The sequence below is a fragment of the Nuphar pumila genome, chromosome 5 (genome assembly GCF_984573655.1).
Source record: "Nuphar pumila chromosome 5, dmNupPumi1.hap1.1, whole genome shotgun sequence".
In the NCBI taxonomy this organism is placed as follows: domain Eukaryota; kingdom Viridiplantae; phylum Streptophyta; class Magnoliopsida; order Nymphaeales; family Nymphaeaceae; genus Nuphar; species Nuphar pumila.
In genome coordinates this window covers 109,709,263-109,731,970 of record NC_143253.1, presented here as the reverse complement: position 1 = coordinate 109,731,970, position 22,708 = coordinate 109,709,263, and the positions used below count along the sequence as shown (strand labels likewise).

Genomic DNA, 22,708 nt, shown 5'->3' with positions numbered 1-22,708 from the left:
GAGTGCCCACGTTGAGCAAAGATGCTCGTCGGTTTGATCCCTTAAATTGAAAGTTCTCTGAGAAGTGTGTGTGCGGAAAGAGTTGTTGTTCTTGGATCGTTGATCCCTGCGGAAATTCTCTGCTGACTCTAGAAGAGAGTTGCAGCATGCAGGCTTCGGGAGGGGAGCAACAGCATTGGGCCGAAGGTGCCTATGTGAGGAGGACGAGTGCCACAAAGACACTCTGAAGGATCACATTGGGTTAATGCTCCAGCAAAGCATTTCCCACTTGAGGACTTAGATGGATCATTGGAAAACCGTAAATGTTGTCCTAAAGGGATAGAGATCTCTGCGGGAAACATTGGTGGTCATCTTTCTCTGAGAGGATCACAAAGGGCTCAAAGTGCCCTTGATGAGGTTGGAAGGCAACCCAGCCATGAGCTTCATGACAACAAGCTTGTCGTGCAGGCAAAAAAATGCCCTGCTTGAGTTGGAACTACACTGGGGTTCCACGAGCATGGAATGCTCGTTGTGAGAAAGCGGAAGACTGTTGTCTAAGCGATCAAAGATGCGCTAAGGTATGGGACTTGACATATTGAAGATTGTGAAGATGGTAGATAGACACCAGAACAAGTTGAGTTGGAAGAAAAAGAAGTTAGCCAAAAGTTAACACAAAAAGGGAATTGACAGATCAAGCTAACTGCGTTCTTACCTACACCAACATTATCGAGGACGTATAATGGCTTGGGTGGGGGAGCATGTCCCGAGCCGAGGTTGGAATGGGGCATGAGCAGTGCAGAGCTCTACTGAGTGGAAAATGCATCGAGCGTAAGAACGCGTGGTATGCGTCAGCTTGATCGGTGACATGCGGTGGTAGCATGGCATGCGATAGGCAACAATATCGTCGTTAGTGCATCGTTGTATGGCGGCACAGACGTGAAGCGTTGTTTGGCTAAGCAGTGCCAGCGGACCAGAGGGTGTTGCCTTTGGAGAGTGCTAAAGAACCTCTCAACTTGCGGATGTCCCACGCGAGGCGATTGGATGCACGGGGGTGCGTGTGGGTTAGGAGTAATTCCCCCAGGAGTCACACTAGGTGATTCCAACCGAGTAAAGATACTCGGGGCTAGGCAAGAGAGAGCCTATGCGCCAGCGAATGAATTTGGGTGGTGCTCTTCGCTATGGCATGAAATCATGAACTGGTCTTCGGACTGGGGGTCGAAAGACTTGGATCCTTCAGTGGCGAGGTTTCAACTGGCTTGCGCATGGAGCTGCGATGTGCACCATGGCATTCCAAATTAAGGCAGGTTGGTGCCCTTCTCGGAAGTGCTTAGTTGGTATGGGACGACTATGCACAAAGTGGCATTGATAACATGGAACGCATTTGAAGATGCGCTTGAAGAGCTTCCGCTAGGCAACTGTGCGCGGGGTAGTGCACAGGGCCAATATTCTGATTCAGTACATTGAAAGTGTTGGTGAGTGGCTTGTGGCTGTTATTCTAGCCATATTGGCTAGGCTAGCGTGCTACAGGTTGCGAGCTATTCCATGTCCGTGGCAAAAGTGACTATGAGATAGCGATTAGAAGGCTTGTGACGGCAAGGAGGACCGTTGCGCCGCATGGGCTTATTGAGCGAAATTTAGCCCGTGACAGCCACAATCCTCAAGATATTTCTTAAACTCATTAGAGAGATATTCACCTTCGGAATCGGTCCTAAATATCTTTAAATTACTATTAAATTGATTTTTGATCATCATATGATATGTTTTAAAACATGAAAAAACTTCATGCTTATGTTTGAGAAAATATATCCAACAATATCGTGAGAAATCATCCACAAAAATCACATAGTAAGCAAAACCACCTTTGGATATGACAGGTGCCAGTCCCCAAACATCCGAGTGAATAATTTCAAAAGGTTTAGTACTAAACATAGTTCTTGGTTCAAAACGTATACTTCTCATTTTTCCAAGAATACAATCATTACAAGAGAAAGTATTTTTACAAAGATCTTTAACAAAATGTAGATAGGATAACTTGGTAATGTTGGGATGACCAAGTCTCTTGTGCCAAACATTTGTCTTTATGTTGGGCCACATTACAAAAGGTGTTTTTAGGAATTTAAAGAAAGTCCACATAGTACAAGTCTCCTTTCCTAGAGCCTTCCCCAATCAATCTCTCGGACTGGTGATCCTGTATTAAACATTTATTAGATAAGAATTGAATGTTACACCCAAGGTCCGTGAGTTGAGAAACAAAAAGCAAGTTTAAATTTAATTTTGGTATAAGTCTAATTTTTGGAATAAAGAAGTTTTGGGTTTTAAAATTTTCAATTCCCTTAATTTCGAGAGAAGTACCATCCGCGGTCGAAACAAAAGAAGGTGACACATTTTTAGAATACTCGGAAAGATATGAAATGTTTGGGGTCATATGAAAGGATGCACCCGAATCTAAGAGCCAAGAAGTTTTACCTGGAGGAGAAGAGGTGGATACGGCGGCACCGGAAATAGCTCCCTTTAGAAGAGGTTGAAGCACCTCCACAATTTGATTGAGAGATAGAGCTTCTTTTGAAGATTCCTCTTTGGATGGTTGAGATGTAGTTGCCATTGCTAGAAGTTTCTTATATTTTGGGCAAACTGGTTTGATATGACCCGGTTCTTTGCAAAAGTGACACAATATTTTGCTATAATGTCTTCTTCCTCCTTGATTACCTTGATTTTGATTCTTAAAATGAGGAGGCCTATATGTTCTTAAATTGTTATCGGGTCTAGAAACGGCATTAACACCATCACATTCTTCTTGATTTGTGGACATTGCAAGCACACTAGGATTTTGCTTGCTAATGCCCATACGGGTTTCCTCTCCACTTAATTTAGTTAAAACATCTTCAAGAGAGGGAGAGGTAAAAGAGGATAGGAGAGAAGATCTTATTTACTCAAACTCGGGCCTTAGCCTATTCAAAAAATTGAAGAATCGGTCTTTTTCTAATTGCTTATGACGAAGCTCTATGGCTTCTCCACTTCACTTGGGTTCAAGCATGGCAAGCTCATCCCAAATTGAAGAGAGTTTCGCAAAATATTTTCTTATAGACATATCACCTTGAACAAGAGTTAACACTCTCTTTTGAAGATAATACTTATGGGACAAGTCCCTAGAAGTATACATCTTCTCAAGATACTCCCACGCTTGAGAAGCCTTTTTAAACTTTATAATGTTGGCATTAATCCTTGTCTCAACGGAAGAGAAAATCCAAGACAAGATCTTGAAATTCTTCATTTCCCATTCCTCATGTTTCCTACTATATTCCTCAAGAGCATTAGTTCTTTCATCTCCCTCAAGGATTTTGATTTCCCCTTCTTTAACCAAAGTAATTTTAAGCTCTGGTTCTGGAATCGAGCCTTGAATGTAACCCCAAAGCCCTTTCCCTTTGATGTGAGCTTTCATATTTCTGGCCCACACGTGATAATTTGAGCCATTTAGCTTGAAACCAAGAGAAAAATGAGAGTCTTTCTCACCCATTAGAGAGTAAAGAAGAAAGAAAAGAATACGTACCACAATAAGATTTTAAATCTTTCTTGTTGTAGTAATCTTCTAAAATATTGAATAAAGAAGAGTCTCCACTCCAATCACCAAAAAGTTGAAGGCACGTTTTTTGAGGCACTTGATATTGAGAAGAATCACACCAATTTCTTTCTCCAAACAACCTTGCTCTGATACCATGTGAAAATCTCTACAAAAAGAGATTGTGTGTAACACCACAATACAAGAAATACAAAGAGTGCACAAAGGCACAAAGGAGAACACTCACAAGTGCACGAAGGCACAGATACACATACACAAAAGCATGAAACAAAATGAACTTCAATTCATAAGTTCCCAAGAGGGGCTTTACAAAAGCATTGTTATTGCATATGCACTCACAAAAAAGGATGTGTTTACAAGGGCCACTAAGGCCTATTTATAATGCAAAAAGAAGCCATAGGGTGCAGCTCAATATGACTGTTGGAGCTGCACCCAACTGTCACATTTGTGACTGTTGGGGCAGCTCCAACAACTATATGGAGATGTCCCTTTCACAACAGTCAAAAAGAAAAAAAGTGTAAAAAGAAAAAGATGTAAAAGGCAAAAGTAAATAAAAAAAGAAAAAGTAAAAATGTTAGCCCATTACGGTGGCTGACACCTATTGAGTAAAAGGACTAAAATACCCCTGTTGGGTATTTCAGTTTACAGTTAAAAGAGACATAATATTTTAACATCCACCTCTCCTTTAATATCAACAAAATGATACTTAAGTCTATTAATGCCACCACTCATCTGTTTTGTACACCAAGTACTTTGTACCCTCCTCTTTTTTTTATCAAGAGGTAACCCAAAATCCCACAGAGGGTCCTTTCCCTTAGTGAATGTTGTACTTGGAGTCCTTGAAGATCCTTCTTCTGACATTTCTTTGATGATTTGATAAATCTAGAACTGCTAAATTTGAAAAGTTAAAAAGATTATGCACAAACCCACCAAGGAAAGTTAATAACATAGATACGATTAGTCCAGCCACTTTCGATTTTCATTGTAGAGAAGTCCAAACCCTCCAAGGAAAGTTGGTCAACCCAATTTTTATTATGGATCAGTCCAAAGACTCCAAACCTATCAAAGAAAATCAGTGAACTGTAACCTGAAATCGATTGAGGTTCGGTCCACATGAATCCTCAAATCGATTGCAAAACAGATTTACAAGTTGGTCAAAACTGCACATGATCCCAAAAATCGATGCACGCATAAAACTATACATGGTACACTACATAATGCACACAAACTGAACATTGTATATGCTCATCAGCATAAGCAAGTTATCATTTTTTTTTACTATTAACACTAGCATGATCAAGTTATCAACAACAAAAAAAACCATTAGTGCATGCTTCGTTGCCAAAAAAAATAAATTATACAGGGAGAACCCAAAATCGAAACCAAATCAGAATCCTAAAAACCTGTACCCGTTACCCAAAACCGACAGATTTGGACTTCTCAGAAATCATGCCCCTTGGTCTCTAATATTCTTCATTAATTGTTTTTGTGTTCCTTGGTCTCTGAGAGTCTGAAGAGAAAATTTTGTTACATGACAGGCAATCATTTGTTCATAGCCTACATTTTGGAACTCTTACAGCCTTCCTGCCATGGAATTGGACCACCTTGATATGGACTGATCAAGTAGATGACGAAGGCTCAAGCAATAGTCAACCGAATCAAAATAAAATTTAAGGTTGAACTCACTCTCTGTCTGACCGAACCAGATAAAAAGGCCAAAGTCATAACCTTACAACGCTCTCGGTGGTCCATTTGCAATTCCAAGTTTGTGGCCTTGTAAAATATTCATTTGTCCCACGCTCTAGTGTAACGAGTGCGTACAACATACATACCTTCACAAAACTCGCCAAAAAATCTTGCCAGAAATTCTCGCAGCGGCAAAAAGAAACACAAAAAGGGAAAAATTGAAAAAACATACCTAGTGGCGTCGGAAAATCTCGTCGATGCACTATTTTTGCTGGATAAGACGCGTCGGAGCTGCGACGCCGCCTTACTATTCAGTATTCACCGTCAATGTGCCTTCGTCGGCGTTACTGTTCACGCCGGAGTTACTGTTCGCGATGCAAATACAAAATGCAAAAAAATAAACACGATGGCAAACCACGCCTGAGTTACTATTCACGTCGGAAACTCCTTTCCGGCGTCGCTGTTCACGCCGGAGTTCTCGTCGGATGGCTGGAGCTGCAGCCGCACCGCACCGCACCTTCTTGGCTTTTCCTCTCTTCCGTCGAGGGTTGAACAGTGGAGACCTTAAGGGTTTTCGTTAACAACTTAAAAGGTAAAAGAAACAAATATTGCAAAATTGTCATTAACACGAACTGTTCGATTCTATTTGACTCGTGACTCGGCTCGAGTCGCCCGAGTCCAAGCGATCCCTCTAGCGAGTTTTGTAAAGCCGAAAATGACAACACTCGCTCGAGTTCAGCATGACTCGTGACTCGGCCGAGTCAAGCCCGAGTCTTGGCAACCCGAGTTTGCCTTGCCGGGTTGACTCGCTGGAGGGCCGAGCCGAGCCGAGCCGAGTTGACTCGGCGAGTTTTAAAACCTTGGCTGAGATCGCAAGCTAGGGTCCACCATTGTCCTTACTATTATTAAGTCTTTTTCTATCTCTTGACGGTCTTATTGTTTTAGTAAATTGCTTTCTTTTCTCTCTATATTATACTTGACTTGTTATGGTTACTCTCAGTTTTGTATCCAGTTATATGACCAAAGTTCACTTGATTATTTGCTTCTTTATTCTGAATAGTCTTTGATACTCTATTGATAGGGTAATCAATAGATGCCCCCATCTTTCATGTCATCTACATTCCTGGATGTCACACAAGCCACTAATGGGCTTCAACACTCAATAAAAAAAATTTATTAATCTCAAGAATGCTCAAGCAAAGCATATTAGAGAGAGGGGTTTAATCCCCTATTTATACACAAAGTGAAGGGAGAGGAGAGAGAGCTATCCCAACGGCCAGCCTAATGGCTAGCCAATAAAGTCTAAAATGCCTTTATAGAAGGGGCATATTACACAAATAAAAACAGAAAAACAACAAAAATAAAAAGAAATAAAAAGTACATAGTTACCTAAAATACATTCTAATAAACCACACACACACACACACACACACACACACACACACACATATATATATATATATATATATTAACCCCCCTCCCGACGGTGAGATCACTGCGAGTTTGATAAGGAGAAAGGAAAAGTGACTTGTTGACAATGCTTTGGTGAAGAAGTCCATAATTTGGTATTTGGATGTTACATAGAGAAGCTCAATAGTGCATCTGATAAACTACTTTTCAATAACATAGTGACAATCCATCTCTATGTGCTTCGTGCGTTCATGGAAGGTATGATTGTTGGCAATGTAGATGGTACTCTTGTTATCGCAACACATCTTCGATAGAGTGGAAATGATAACGTCTATGTCCTTCAAAAGACTTTTCAACAAAACAATCTCTAGGGTGGTAGTTGCCATTGCATGGTACTTGACTTCAGTGGAAGAGAGAAACACCTTTTGTTGCTTCTTGCACCTCTAAGAAATAAGTAAGTCGTCAATAAAAACACAGTAACCTATCAATACGATAATTATGATTGCCTCCCCAATATGAATAAGTATAAACAATTAAATTTAAGCAAGAAAAAGATAAGATGAATAATCCTTTAGTTAAAGTGCCCTTAGTGTAACTGATGATCCGCATGACTATACTCATGTGAACTGAAGTGGGTTAATGCTGAAACTGACTGGCGTTGTATACCACATGTGCTATGTCAGGTCGAGTATAGACAAGTAAGAGATCTAATCAGTTGTCTATAAGGTATTGGATCTTTCAAAGGGATTCCAGAGTTAACTCTCAGTTTAGCATTGATGACTTCAGGTGTGTTTACAACCTTTTCGTCAAACAATCCTGACCTAGCAACAATCTCACATATAAATTTCACTTTAGAAAAATCATACCCTTGAGGAAAGTAGACAACTTTGATACCTAAGAAATACCTTAAAAAACTAAGATTAGACATATCAAAATTATTTTTAAGAATAGTTTTTATATCTTCAACTTCTTTTCTATCACTACTAATAATAATCATGTTATCTACATTATAATAGTAAAATAATGATGTTTGTCCCTGCATTCTTGACAAAAAGAGCAATATCAGTATAATAAGAAATAAAACCAAGATTAATCATAACTTTGTTAAAACAGTAATTCCAGGCTTTTGGAGCCTACTTGAGACCATATAATGCTTTCTTAAGAGTTAAGCCAAAGCATTTTACCTTCTGAAATGTCTAACCCGAGTGGAGGATCCATGTACACTTCTTCATTATGGTCTCCATTAAGAAATGCATTCTTAACATCTAATTGCTAAAACAATCATTTCTTAATCGAGGCTATTGTTACGTGAGTCCTAACACTTGTTATTCTAACTACTGGTTCGAAGGTTTCCCGCATAGTCGATCCTATATTCTTGAGCATACCCCTTAGCCACTAACCTAGCATTGTACATTTCTAATGTTCAATCACACTTTGTTTTAACTTTGAATACACATCTGCATCCTATGGTTTTCTTTCCTAAAGGAAGACTCGCTATTTCCCAGGTTTTGGATCTATGGAGGGCATCCAATTCCTCTTTCATAGCTTCTACCCAGTGAAGATAATCCTTGGCTTCTTTATATGTAGATGGTTCATAAAAGACATGAATAGCTAATAGACAAGCTCTATATTTAGGAAAGGACTCATAGGATACGATTCTACTAGGGGCTTTGGATACTTGATCGGATCTCCTAAAGTAGGTCTCATTTATGGATTGATTTTGCATATACTTATCAAGTGCACATGGGTGTTCCTCGTTTCTCTGGGAATAGATCTTAAGCTCTTGAACATCATTGGTCTTGTTAACATTATTATCACTACCAACGATGTTTTGAGAGACATTATCAATAATATAATTATAATCATCACTATCAATACTTGGTTCATTAGTGATGCAGTCATTATCAACATCATTCACATACACTTCATCAATGTTTAATGATTCATCTACTTTCTTAGGCAATAAATCAAATAAGAAAGAGTAATCATCATCTTTCTTAATCATTCCATTCTCAAAACTGCTCTCATCTTCAAAGAAAGTCACATTTCTCAAAATACAGAGTTTCTCATTTTTTAAATCATAACATCTATAACCTTTTTTATTTTTCCCATTGTAAAGAAATGAGGGCTTTCATTAAAGTCCAAATCACCAAAGTGGACATACAAAAGCGCCACAACAAGGTCCACCAAATCATTAAAGTGGACACACAAAGAGCCACAAATATGCTCACTCACAAAACCCACAAAGGGGCACACAAATGAGGCTCACAAAATATAAAAAATAATATTTTATTAACGAAAAATACATGCAAGAAGCATTGCTTTATTAGAGGGGTTTCACCTCTATTTATCCACGTCATGGGAGTTCCATAGAGACATTTCGGCTGGTCCAATGGCTCTTTTGGACTAGTCAACCTTGTGTTGACTAGTTAAAAAGAACTAGAAAAGAAAAAGAAAAACTAACCTAGTTACAACATATATATATATATATATATATATATATATACACACACACAATTTTAACACTCTCCCTCAAAATTACGGTTGGATAACTGAAAGTTTGCCTAAGAGAAAGTGAAATCTAGGAGCAATGAGAGCTTTGGTGAAGAAATCTGTCAACTGGTATTCTGAGGTAACATAGGGAAGATCGATAGTGCCTTGTAGATACTCCTCTCGTATATGGTGACAGTCCATCTCAATTGTAATGAAATAAGAATAAAAGTAAACACGAGCCTCTTATGGGCTTACAAGAACCCAACCAACCTACAAAAGAACCACTTATGGATCAATCCACATCACCCACATAAGGGTCGAAAGAATAAAAATAAAGCTTTTGTATTGTACAAGGGGAGAACCCCTATTTATAACAATAGAATGAGATAGGGAGCAACCCAACTAGATGTTGGGTTGTGACTATTGGGAGCATCTCCAATAGCTAGTTGGAGTTGTCCCAATCGCTGACATAAAAAAGAAAAGGTAAAAAAACAAAAATAAAATAAAGGGTATAGTGAGCCCCTAATGGGTTGACTTCTATTACTAAGCAAAATGATCGAAATAGGGTATTTCAGATTTTATATATATATATATATATATATATATATATATATATATATATATATATATATATATATATATATTAGAAGTATAATCTTAAGATCTCCCTTCAAACTCATGGTGTAACAACTGAGAGTATGCCAAGTAGGAAGTGAAATTTAGGTGACAGGAGTACTTTAGTGAAGAAGTTCGCTTGGATCCTTCAGAGGTTCTCCACCATCTTTCTTCATCTTTGCATTGATGACCTCTGGAGTATCAACTCATTTTGTATCTGAGAGTTCCGACCATTCGATGATTTTTGCTGCATACTTAGTCTGCGATAACAAGTAGCTACGATGTGAGTAAGTCACTTCTATTACAAAAAAATACCGTAAAAAACCAAGGTCTGTCATATCAAAGTTGGCTTTGAGCACATCTTTGATATGACTAACTCCTTGCTTATCACCTCCTATGATAATCATATCATCAACGTAGAGAAGTAATATCATTATTCCTGCATTAGAAGACTTAACAAATAATGCAGTGTCAGTATAGATTTAAAACCAAGTTGTGTCATCACACTACTGAATCGATCGCACCAAGCCTTAGAGGCTTGTTTTAAACCATACAATGCTTTTCATAATTCGAAGAATTTTTTCATATGCTAAACTTAATCCTAGTGGGGTATCCATGTAAACTTCCTCATTGAGATTACCATTCAAAAAAATATTTTTCATATCTATTTGAAAAATGGGTCATTTTTTAATTGATGCTATAGAAATAAGAGTTCTAACAGTAGTCATTTGAGCGACTGAAGCAAATGTCTCATTATAGTCTATTCTATATTCTTGGCTATATCCTTTGGCTATTAGTCTGACTTTATATCTTTCTAATATCTTGTTACTTTTAGTTTTAATCTTATAGACCCATGTACATCCTATAGTTTTCTTTCATTTAGGTAATGTTTGAATTTTTCAAGTTTTTGCCTTTTAAAGCTTCAAATTCATCATTCATTGGTCTAATCTATTTTTGATGATTTTTAGCATCATGATAAGACAATGGTTCTACATATGAGTGTATAGCTATTAGATATACTCTATATTTTGGTTCAAAAGAATCATAAGATACAAATCTACTAGGAACCTTTAAAATTCTCATGGATCTTCTAACACTAGAGGAATCTATGTCTTGATTTTGAGAATATCTTTCTAAAGCACATGGAGGATGGTCTTCGGTACGTCGAGTATAGATTTGAATTTCACTATGAGGTTGATCTATATTATCAAGATCCTTATTCGTATACCCATGTGCATCATGAGTGTTCTCATTGTCACTCATGCAAATCATGAATGTCATCACAACTCACACACTCATTGGCAAGGTAAAAAAGAAATGAATAGTCACAATGCTCTTAGCTTTTATCTTTACCAAATCCATTTTCATTTTCAAGAAAAGTGACATTTCTTGACACATATAGCTTGCTCTTTTTTATTTCATAACATCTATACCCTTTTTGGTTTTCAGCGTAGCCTAGGAAAACACAAGAAATAGCTTTTGAGGAAAGTTTATCATTTTTGTAGGTAAGGATAAAGTATTTACAACCAAAGGCTCAACCTTTTATAATCAGGTGATGTTATAAATAATTTTTCAATGGGAGAAATGTTTTCAATAGTTTTTGAAGGCATTCTATTTATCAAATAAACCGTCGTAAGAATGGCTTTGGCCCAAAACATTTTTGGAACATTTCTTAATGTAAGAAGTGTTCTAGTAGTCTCAATAATATGTCTATGATTTCTTTCGGCTAGTTTTGTTGAGGAGTATAAGGACATGATTTTTGATGAATAATTCTGTGTAAGTCAAGATAGTTTTTAAAATCCTTTGATACAAATTCTTCTCTGAAATCAGTTTTAAAGATTTTAATATTGGTTTTAAATTGAGTCTTTCTATAACAATGAAATTTTTGAAAATAATCAAATACTTCAGATTTATGTTTAAGAAAATATATCTCAGAGTGTTTACTATAATCATCTATAAAAACAATATAATAGGATACTCTTTTGGATATAACCGGAGCCGGTCCCCATACATCCAAATGTATAAACTCAAATGGTTTTTTTGATATAAAATGGCGAGGCTCAAAAGCTAAATATTTCATTTTACTAAGGATGTAATCTTCACAAATAAAATCCCTTTCTTTATAACTTGTAAGAAATATAAACAAATGTAATTTTGACACACTAGGATATCCTAGTCCCTTGTGCCAATTTTCTATATCTTTCTTTTCTACAAAATTACAAAAAGTATGTTTTGATAATTCAAGATTGTCCATAACATAGAGATCTCCTCTGCTATGGCCTCTACCCAATCAGCTTCTTGGACTAGAGATCCTGTATCAAACAATCATTAGATGAAAACAAGATTTTACATCCATGATCCATAATTTGGGAAACAGATAAGAGGTTTAAATTTAATTTTGGTACTACTCTAATATTTGGTACAAAAAAATGTTTGATATTTTTGTAAAGACCCAAAACCTTTGATTTTTAAAGAAATTCTATCGGCAATTAAAACATAAGAATAGTTTGAGTTAGTATGGCATTCAGATAGTGAACTCATTTAGGGTCATATAAAAAGAAGCTCCAGAATCAAGAATCCAAGTTTTACCAGGGTTAATGTATGTGGATACGGCCACGACCGAGAAGGGAGAAGCTTGATGTACCCACGACCGAGAAGGAAGAAGCTTGATTCTTGAACATTAGTTGCCTTCATGAGTTGTGTCAAGGATAATGAGTCGATGCATTTGGAGTCATGTACACCATTTCTTTTAAGAGATGGTTCCACCGAAGTCACCTTCTTATCATCTCTTATCTTCTTTCCTTCTTCTAAGAAAAAAAAGGCTTGATATGACCCGGCTCATAGCAATGATAGCATATTAGTTTGCCATTCTTTTTGTATTCATGATCACCTCTTTTGTCACTTTGGCTTCTTCTATAGTCATTGAAATTTCTTTCATTCTCTTTACTTCTTCCAAAGTGAGGGGGATTATAAGCAATTGTGTGATTTTCGGGCCTTGACATAGCAAGCACAGATTCTCTCTTTTAAAGCAAATGATTTTTTAACCTATTTTCCTCCATAATTAATTTTTCAAGAGTTTCAACTATGGTAGGTACACCTCCTCTACTAAGAAGGGCCGATTTGGTCCTTTCAATTTTGGGTCTAAGCCCATTAACAAATTGGTAGAAGTGTTCCGTTCTAATTTGTTTTTCACGAAGTTCTACATTTTGGGGGCAATGCCACTTTGGTTTTAGAAGAGCCAATTCATCCCAAAGAAGAGAGAATATTGTAATATTCCCTAATACTCATCTCTTCTTAGGTCATAGTTCTCACTTTATTTTGCACATTGCATATGTGAGCTATATCCTTGATGTTATACATATTTTTAAGATACTTTCATGCATCATTAGCAAAATCAAATTTGCTAAGCTAGAGCATTCTTTGATGTTAACACTATTGATGAACCATCCAATTATCTTGAAATGACCCATCCTCCATTCTTTCCATTTTTTCTCATATTCGGTGATAGCCTTAGACATCTCTTCTCCTTGAAGAGCCACTTCCTTCCATTTTTCATCTTGGTAAGTATAAGTTTAGGCTCTCTTTCGTTGCCATCAACCAAACCCCCATAGACCCTTTTCCCATATTTTATGTTTTACTATGGATGCCCACATCACATAGTTAGTATCATTAAGTTTCACGAGAATAAAGATGACCACTTCTCTTTCACCCTTCATTTTTAGAGAGAGTGAAATAGAAAAAAAAAGGTAACAAGCATTTTGTTGAAGAAACTTTGATGGTGCGCTTCTCAATGCAACGATCCCACGAACCGATGCTCCACCAATCTCACAATCTTTTTCTTGGCTTTTACGAATGAATCACAACCTAAGAGCACCAAAGTTCTAATACCATGTAATGAAATAAGAACAAAAACCAACACAAGCCTCTTATGGGCTTACAAGAACACAATTAGAACCACTTATAGAACAATCCACACCACCCACACAAGGGCCAAGAGAATAAAAATAAAGCTTTTGTATTGCACAATGCTTGAGAAAGCATTAAAGAATATAAGGGGAGAACCCCTATTTAGAACAAGAGAATGAGATAGGGAGCAACTCAACTAGATCTTGGGTTGTGACCATTGGGAGCAGCTCCAACAGCTAGTTGGAGATGTCCCAATCGCTGTCATAAAAAGGAAAAGGTAAAAAAAACAAAAATAAAATAAAGGGTATAGTCAGCCCCTAAGGGTACAATTTTTGCCTATTGCTTTAAAAGGCAAAAACTTGAAAAATTCAAACATTACCTAAATGAAAGAAAACTATAGGATGCACGTGGGTCTATAAGATTAAAACTAAAAGTAACAAGATATTAGAAAGATATATTTCGGTTTACATATATATATATATATATATATATATATATATATATATATATATATATATATATATATATATATATATTAGAAACACAGTCTTAACATCAATATGTTTAGTACGCTCGTGAAAGGTCCGGTTGCTAGCAATGTCTCCTTTAATTTGAATTCCCATATCAGCCAACAATTATTTAAACCAAATCACTTCCATAGTGGATATACTGCTTCAGTCAGAGAGAGAGAGAGACATTTCGATGCTTAAAAACACAAAAACATGTCGTTGAGTGCTAGTTATTAGGATCACCTCTTCAATCAGCATCAATATAAGCAGTTAAGTTTAATGATGAAGCAGATAAGAAAAAGTCTCAATAAATAGAAGTCTTAATATATCTAATAATGCTCAAAACCTCTCCCATATGAGCAGAAGTGGGAGCATGTTGAAACTGGTTGTGTGAACTGCATGCACTATATCAGGTCTCGTAATTGAAAGATAAGAAAGTACCTTGATAAGCTATCTCTATGGCGTGTCAGCCTTAACATCAATTCTCATCTTAGCATTGATAAGATTTTCAAGTGGTTATCCATCATCAATTCTCATCTTAGCATTGATAACCTCGGGAGTGTCAATCTTCTTATCATATGAGATTTCAGATCCGGCAACAATATCTAGAGCAAATTTATATTGAGTCAATAGATAACCTCTAGAATAATAAACTACTTCAATTCCAAGAAAATATTTTAAAAAACCCAAGTCAGTCATTTCAAATGTTTTTTGAGAAGTTTCTTAATGTGTTCAACTCTCTGTTTGTTTCTTCCGGTGATGATCATGTGGTCCACATAGAAGAGAATAATAATAATACCTGCATAAAAAATCTTAACGAACAAAGTTGTGTCAGTCAAATAAGATTGAAATCCAATATCAAACATAACTTGACTAAACCTATCATACCAAGCCTTCGGTGCTTGTTTAAGACCATAAAAGATCTAAACGAAGATCTTTTTCTCTAGGAATAATTACACTCGGTGGTGCTTCCATATAAACTTCAACCAAATTCTCATTAAGAAATGCATTCTTAACGTTTATCTGATATATGGGCCATCTTCTCACAGAGGCTAGGGCTACTAAGGTCCTAACTGTGGTTATCCTAGCAACTAGAGCAAAAGTTTCTTTGTAATCTATGCCATATTCTTGGGAATATCCCTTGACAATTAATTTGACTTTGTATCTTTAAAGAGTTCCGCCACTTTTGGTTTTTATCTTATACACCCATATACAACCTATACATTTTTTTCCTTAGGAAATGTCTTGAATAGTCCAAGTATTGACTTTTTCTAAAGCTTTTAGCTCTGCCCTCATGGCTTCTACCCATTCAGAGTGTTCTTTTGCTTGAACATAGGTTGAGGGTTCTATATAGGAATGCATTAAAGCATTGTAGGCTTGGTACTTAGGTGAAAATGAGTCATAATACACATTTTTCAGGGGGTCTTGAGACTCTAGATGACCTTCTAATTTGTATTTATATCTGGTTTTCGCTATTAGCATACCTTCAAGTGTACGTGGGCATTTAGAATCATCACACTTAGAATATTATATACAATTTTTATTCTTACGGGATTGCTCTTATTTAATCTCATTATCACAAGATTGTTCTTCACTCACTATATCATTTCTAAGCTCATGGTCTTTATCCAGACCAAAATCACAATCATCATGTTTTAAAATTAAATCCAACAAACGAATACTTAGTTATTTCCTTAGATTTTTCAAATTAAAAAAATTTTTCTTTTTCTAAGGACATCTTTCTTGAAACATATAGCTTTTTATTTCTAAAATCAAAGCATCTATAGCTTTTTTGGTTATTTGCATATCCCCAAAAGACACAAGGAATGGTACGTGGAGAAAATTTATCAATCTTGTCAGTAAAAACAAAACATTTGCATCCAAAGATTAAATATGGAATAATAAGAAATTAGTTTGAAAAGTTTTTCAACTCGTGACACATTTTGCAAAGAAGAGGATAGTATTCTGTTGATGAGATAAACAACAGTCAATGTGGCTTCAACCTAAAAATCTTTTGGTACTTGGTTTGCAATAAGAAAGGTTCTTGTTGTTTCCATAATGTGCCTATGCTTTCTTTCAGCCAAACCATTTTTTTGTGGAGTGTAAAGATAATATTTTTGATGTCTGATGCAATTTAGGTAATCTTTAAATTCTTTTGATAAAATTCTTCTCATGAATCAGTGCGAAAGATAAAAATATTATTTTTAAATTTATTTTTGACCAAATTACGAAATATTTGGAAATATAAGAAAACTTTATATTTATGTTTAAGGAAATAGATCCAAGTATGTCTAGAAAACTCATCAACAAAAATTATATAGTACGCAAAACCATCTCCACCTTTAGATATAACAGTCGTTGGATCCCAAACATCCGAATGTATTAACTCAAGTGGTCTAAAAGAAACAAAGGTTCATTCTTAAAATGATAATCTCTTCATTTCACCAAGAATACAATCTTCACATGTAAAGTTTTCAGAATTACAAAATTTTTCCATCTTTGAAAAATATTGAATTTTGGATACATTAGGATGAGCAAGTCTTTTATCCCATAAATCCAAATCTAATTTCTAAACATTACAACAAAAAGTATTCTTGGGTATTTTAAAAAAATCCATGTCGTATAAGCTTCCATCTCTATGACCCTCCCCAATCAGCTTCCTAGACTTGCGATCCTGCACCTGACAACCATTAGAGGAGAATGAAATATTACATCCATGGTTAGATAATTGAGAAACCGATAAAAGATTTAAATTTAATTTAGAAATATATCTAACTTTTGAAATAATTTTATTTTAATTTGGAGAAATATTTTCAAAATTTTCTATTTCTTTTATCTCAAGAGATGTCTCATCAGTAGTAAACACATTTGACCCACTTGAATTACAACATTCAGATAAAAATCACCATTTGGTGTCATGTGAAATGAAACACTTGAGTCAAGAAGCCAAAGAGATTTATCGGGATCAAAGAAGCCAAAGGATGAAACATCGACTCCAATTGATGAAGACGTTCATTTGAGGAGAGGTTGAAGAGCGTCCACTAGTTGTGTCAAGGACATGTTCCCAATAGATGAGTCTTGTGTGGTTCTGACATCATTTGACTTGTGTGGAGGACTAACCGAGGTAACCTTCTTCTCATATGGCCTTTTTAACTTAAGACAGGACACTAATAAGTAATTTTGTTTTCTCATACTCATTGTCTTGTTTTTCATAATACTCATTGTTTTGCTTTTCATAGTGTGGTGATTTGTAGGTACAAACATAATTTTTTGGCATAGATACAACTAGTACCTAGTCATCATTACTCTTAGTAATCCTCTTCTTAAGACTATTTTCTTCCATGCTTAACTCCTCAATTGTGTCCTTAATATAAGAGACTTTCCCTCTATAAGGCGAGCCAACTTTGTAGACTCAAATTCTGGTCCTAGACCATTTACAAATTGATAGAAGTGCTCCACATCCATTTGTTTTTATCTGGATTCTATAACCTCGGGGCATTGCCATCTTGGCTCAAGAAGAGCTAACTCTTCCCAAAGATTAGATAATTCACTATAAAATTCTCTAATGCTTATTTTCCCATGAGTCATAGTTTGAATTCTATCTTGTACATTGCGCACATATGCAATATCTTTAAGGGAATACATCTTTTTGAAGTATTCCCAAGCTTTATTTGCATGCTCAAACTTTGCAAGACTTAACATTTTTTGATATCAATGCTACTAATGAGCTAAGACATGATCTTGGCATGTCTCATCCTCCATTCTTTTCTCATAAGTAACAAGGGCTTTGCATTTTTCATTCTCAAAGACACTTATCTTTTTCTACCTTAGTGAGGACTAATTTAGGTTCTGGATCAGATTCATCCACTAGTCTCCACAACCCTTTTCCCCAAATATGGTGCTTCATGATTGAAGACCATGTTACATAGAATCATTAAGTTTCACGGGCATAATGGTAATACTTTATTTGTCATCCATTTTACAAGGGTAAGAGAGAGAAAAGATATGAGAGAGAGAGATAAAGATATAGAGGGAGAAAAAAAGAGGCAAGCACGATCACTCCTCCAAAAGATCACACGAACACTTAGATTTGAATCTTTAAGTATGCAACCATGATCCCACAAACATCAACATGAAGCTTGGAACCATGTAAGAAAATGAGAGCTTTCACCAAAGTCCACCAAATCACCAAAGTGGATAAAAAAAAAAGCCACAACAAGGTCCACCAACTCACCAAAGTGGACACACAAAGATCCACAAATATGCTCACTCACAAAACCAACAAAGGGGCACACAAAACAGGCTCACAAAATATAAAAAACAATATTTTATTAATGATAAATACGTGCAAGAAGCATTGCTTTATGAGAGGGGTTTCACCCCTCTCATAAAGACATTGGGGCTGGTCCAATGAGAAATACATATCATGGGAGCTCCATAGAGACGTTGGGGCTGGTAGAGCCGTTGGACCTACTCCAATGTCTCCTTTGGACTAGTCAACCTTGTGTTGACTAGTTCAAAAAGAACTAGAAAAGGAAAAGAAAAACTAACCTAATTACAATATATATATATATAATACATATATATATATATATACACATATGTATATACATAATACATATACATATACATATGTATCTACAAAATATGTATATATACAATTTTAATACCCATAACCAAGAAAGACACATTCAATGCCCTTAGGGGATAACTTATTAGTTCTTTCACAAAGCACAAAACATTTACAACAAAAAACCCTTAGTCTTTTAAAATCCTCTTCAATGTCAAAGAGCTTTTCTAAGAGAGATGTTTTTCAAGGCGAAAGATGACATTCTATTTATTAAATAGATTGCAGTGAGAGCGGCTTCGGCCCAAAAGTTTTTATGAACAATTTTTGAAATAAGTAAGGTTATAATGATTTCTATAATGTGCCTATGTTTTCTTTTGGCAAGGCCATTTTGTTGAGGGGTTCTTGGGCAAGATATATGATGTGAAATTCTATTTTCTTTCAAATAACATTTGAACTCATTTGATAGAAATTCACCTCCCGAATCTGAGCAAAAGATATGAATGTTAGTTTGAAATTGATTTTTAATTAAGTTATGAAATTTCTTAAAGAAAAAAATTGTTTTTGATTTTGCTTAAGAAAATAAATCCAAGTATATATAGTATAATCATCAATAAATGTAACATAATAGGAGAATCTTCCTTTAGACATGACCGGGGCGGGTCCACACAAATTCGAATGCACAAATTCAAAAGGTCTTTTAGTTTCATAAGATAATCTTTACATAAATTCTTTCTCATTACAAATTTTTTCCAAAAAAAGGAAAAAAAGAAAGTTTAAATACATTTGGATAACCTAATCTTTTATGTCAAGTTTCAATATTTTTTCTTGGGCATAGTTACAAAAAGATTTTCTTGGTACACATAAAAAATTCATATAGTATAAATCTCCTCTTCTATGGCCTTCCTCAGTCAGCTTCTTTGACTGGTGGTCCTGCACAAAGCAACCCTTAGATAAGAAAGATATTTCATACCTATGATCAAATTTTGAGAAACCAAAAGTAAATTTAAATTTAATTTGGGAATAACTTACTTTTAGAATAAAGAAGTTTTTAAAATTATTTTCTAAATCCCTAATAGTTGTAATTTCTAGAGAAGTGTCATTGGCGATAGAAACACTAAAAAAATTTTCATTGGTGCGACAATTGGAATAGAGATGCATTAGGGGTCGTGCGAAAAGAAGCTCTTGAGGCAAAGATCCAAGGTGACATACCTGAAAGAAACGAAGATGATACCATGACACTTGATGTGGAAGTCTTCAAGTATTATTGTAGAGTTGCTGCCAATTGTGCAATTGAGAGATCTTTAAGTTCTCTTCCTTTGTTGACATCATTACTTGTTGTAGAGGAGTCTCTAACCAAAGACACTTTCTTTAACTTTGGACAAGTCAGCTTTATGTGTCCTGGCTTATTGCAAAAGTGACAAATAATTTTTCTAGGTCATCAATAGTTTTGTTTTCCAAAGTGTGGAGGCCTATATGCTTTGGTAGTAGCCCTGAATTCGGAAGCGGCAAGAACGGTGTCACTTACTTTTTCTTCTTTGTTCTCCTTCAATCTTCCTCCATACTTAACTCTGTAAGAGTCTTGTGGAGAGAAGAAATCTTGGATTTATGGAGCAACATCATTCTCAACCCTTCGAATTCAGGCCTTAGACCATTGAGGAACATAAAAATTTATTCGCTTTTTAGTTGTTCTTGTTTAAGGCGTAGATCCCTTTTGGTCTCCCACTTAGGTTTCAAGATGACAAGTTCCCTCCATAGAAGAGTCATCTCGTTATAGTAGTCACGGGTGATTTTGTTGCCTTGTTTTAATGACATCATTTTCTTATGGAGGTTCCATCAATGAGTCATGTCTTTCATAGTATACATGTCTCTAAAAAACTCCCATGTTTCCTTGGCAATTTTGAATTGGGCTACACTATCAAGAATGGAAGCATCGACACTACTACAATCCATGCAAGAATTTTTGCATTGTGTATTCACCAGTCCGTGTGTCTTCTTTCAAACTCAAGAGTGGCAATAATCTTTTCATCTTCTTCAAAGAACCTCACGTTTTCATCCACAATCTTTGTGAATGAAAGTTAAGGCTCTGGACAATCTCCCTTGATGTACTTGATGAGTCCTTTTGATAGTATGTGATTTTCCATAGTAGATGCCCAAGTACGGTAGTTAGAGCCATTCAATTTGATGGGCATGATGAACACAAACTCTTTTTCCATGATGAGCAAGCGAGTTATTGAAGCAAGAGAGAGAGAGAGAGAGAGAGAGAGAGAGAGAGAGAGAGAGAGAGAGAGAGAGAGAGAGAGTTGATGAAGATTTGATGGCTTTGGCACATTCTCCATGACAAAGCTCGATCACTGCGTAGGGCCACCGATAGAATCAAGAGCCTATTGGCTCTGATACCATGTAATGAAACTTGAACAAGTAGTGCACACACAAATCCACTATGGAAGAAAGTATAAAAGCCACTAAGGGCTATAACAAGCACTCAAGAACACACACAAGCCACTAATGGGCTTCAACACAATAAAAAATTATTAATCTCAAGAATGCTCAAGCAAAGCATATTAGAGATAGGAGTTTAATCCCCTATTTATACACAAAGTGAAGGGACGGGAGACGGTTAGCTAGTTAGCTGTTGGGCTAGTCCCAATGGCTAACTGGCTAGCCAATAAGTCTAAAATGCCCCTTATAAAAGGGGTATATTACACAAATAAAAACAGAAAAATAAAAAAGTACATAGTTACTCAAAATACATTCTAATAAACCACACACACACACACACACACACACACACATATATATATATATATATATATAAAACAAGGGCTGGCTTCCAATACCTAATCTATGGTCTCTAATAATGATTCCACACGAGTTATTAAAAACTAGTCAATCTTCTACAACCACAATGACATTGTATGGATGCACCATTTTGTCATCTTTATCTTGACAAGCATGCATTTGATGAAGAACAAGACTTTCGTTTTCTTGCTGTTGTGGTGTCATTGTTTGGCATGTTGAATAGTTAACTGTGGTCGTTACCTAATGTTTAGCATGCATACGAGTGTCTTAATGACATCAGAAGAGGATATGCAGGTTGTGTCTGACTTGGGTGGAGAGCTACTCTCAACTACTCTTCTGTTCAGTGTATTGGTAAGTTCATTTCTGTATTTAGTTAGTTTGGTAAATTCGGTTCTAATTAATAGCTTTTTTTTTCCTTAAATTTATATGTGGCCCAAATGGAGAGTCAATAAATAAAAATCTTATAAATAGAGGGGCGAAAAAAAGATTTCAGGTTGAATTTTGGCATTGTTGGGCATCGGCAGAAAGAAGGGGAACACATAATTAGGAGTTATGGCTGTGTTAGTGAAACAAACATGAGGTTGAATGGTTATGACACCGTAATTAATTTGTGTTGCATAACTGCCAAAAAACCAGGAAGAAGTTGAATTTTTTTGAACGAGATATGATTTATATATCTTAGGATCATAAAAGTGAAATTGTCAAATATATTTATCAACTTTTCCAGAGAATTTTTATGACCAAGTTGAACTACCCTTGCTAGTGCTTTTTTTGACGAGTCATTGAAGTTTCATTTGGTGGATGAGATAAACCATTATGATATTAGTTAAGTAGTAATATTCTTAATATTCATGCACTTTTGAATTACTAGTTCTGTTTCTGAATTTTTTGGTTGGTTGATAATAATGCTTGCTTTAATTTTGCGGTCCCTGTGTTCTTCATCTTATGCTACAGCCTGTAACCTGCAACCTCATGTTCCAACTGTACCAGGGTCCTTTTATGTAAAGGTAGATAAAAAATGAATTAATATTGTATAAGTAGATGTAAAGGTAATCTGTAGTCCAAGTAAATTATTTTTCTATAAATAAGGCCATGGAGCACCCAATTGGTAGCTCTTTCTCTTTGGCTTGCAAAGTGTTGTTTTTCTCTTCTTCCTTCTTTACA

The 22,708-nt window shown here is 35.8% G+C and overlaps 1 protein-coding gene across 1 annotated transcript in view; it reads left to right on the top strand.

Moving 5' to 3' along the window:
• FK (Ergosterol biosynthesis ERG4/ERG24 family) overlaps positions 1–22,708 on the top strand; it is a 58,879-nt gene that overhangs the window by 11,104 nt on the left and 25,067 nt on the right. The window contains exon 4 of the mRNA XM_090006360.1: positions 21,839–21,895. Coding sequence (XP_089862486.1) covers positions 21,839–21,895 — 57 coding nt within the window. The remainder of the gene's footprint in view (positions 1–21,838; positions 21,896–22,708) is intronic.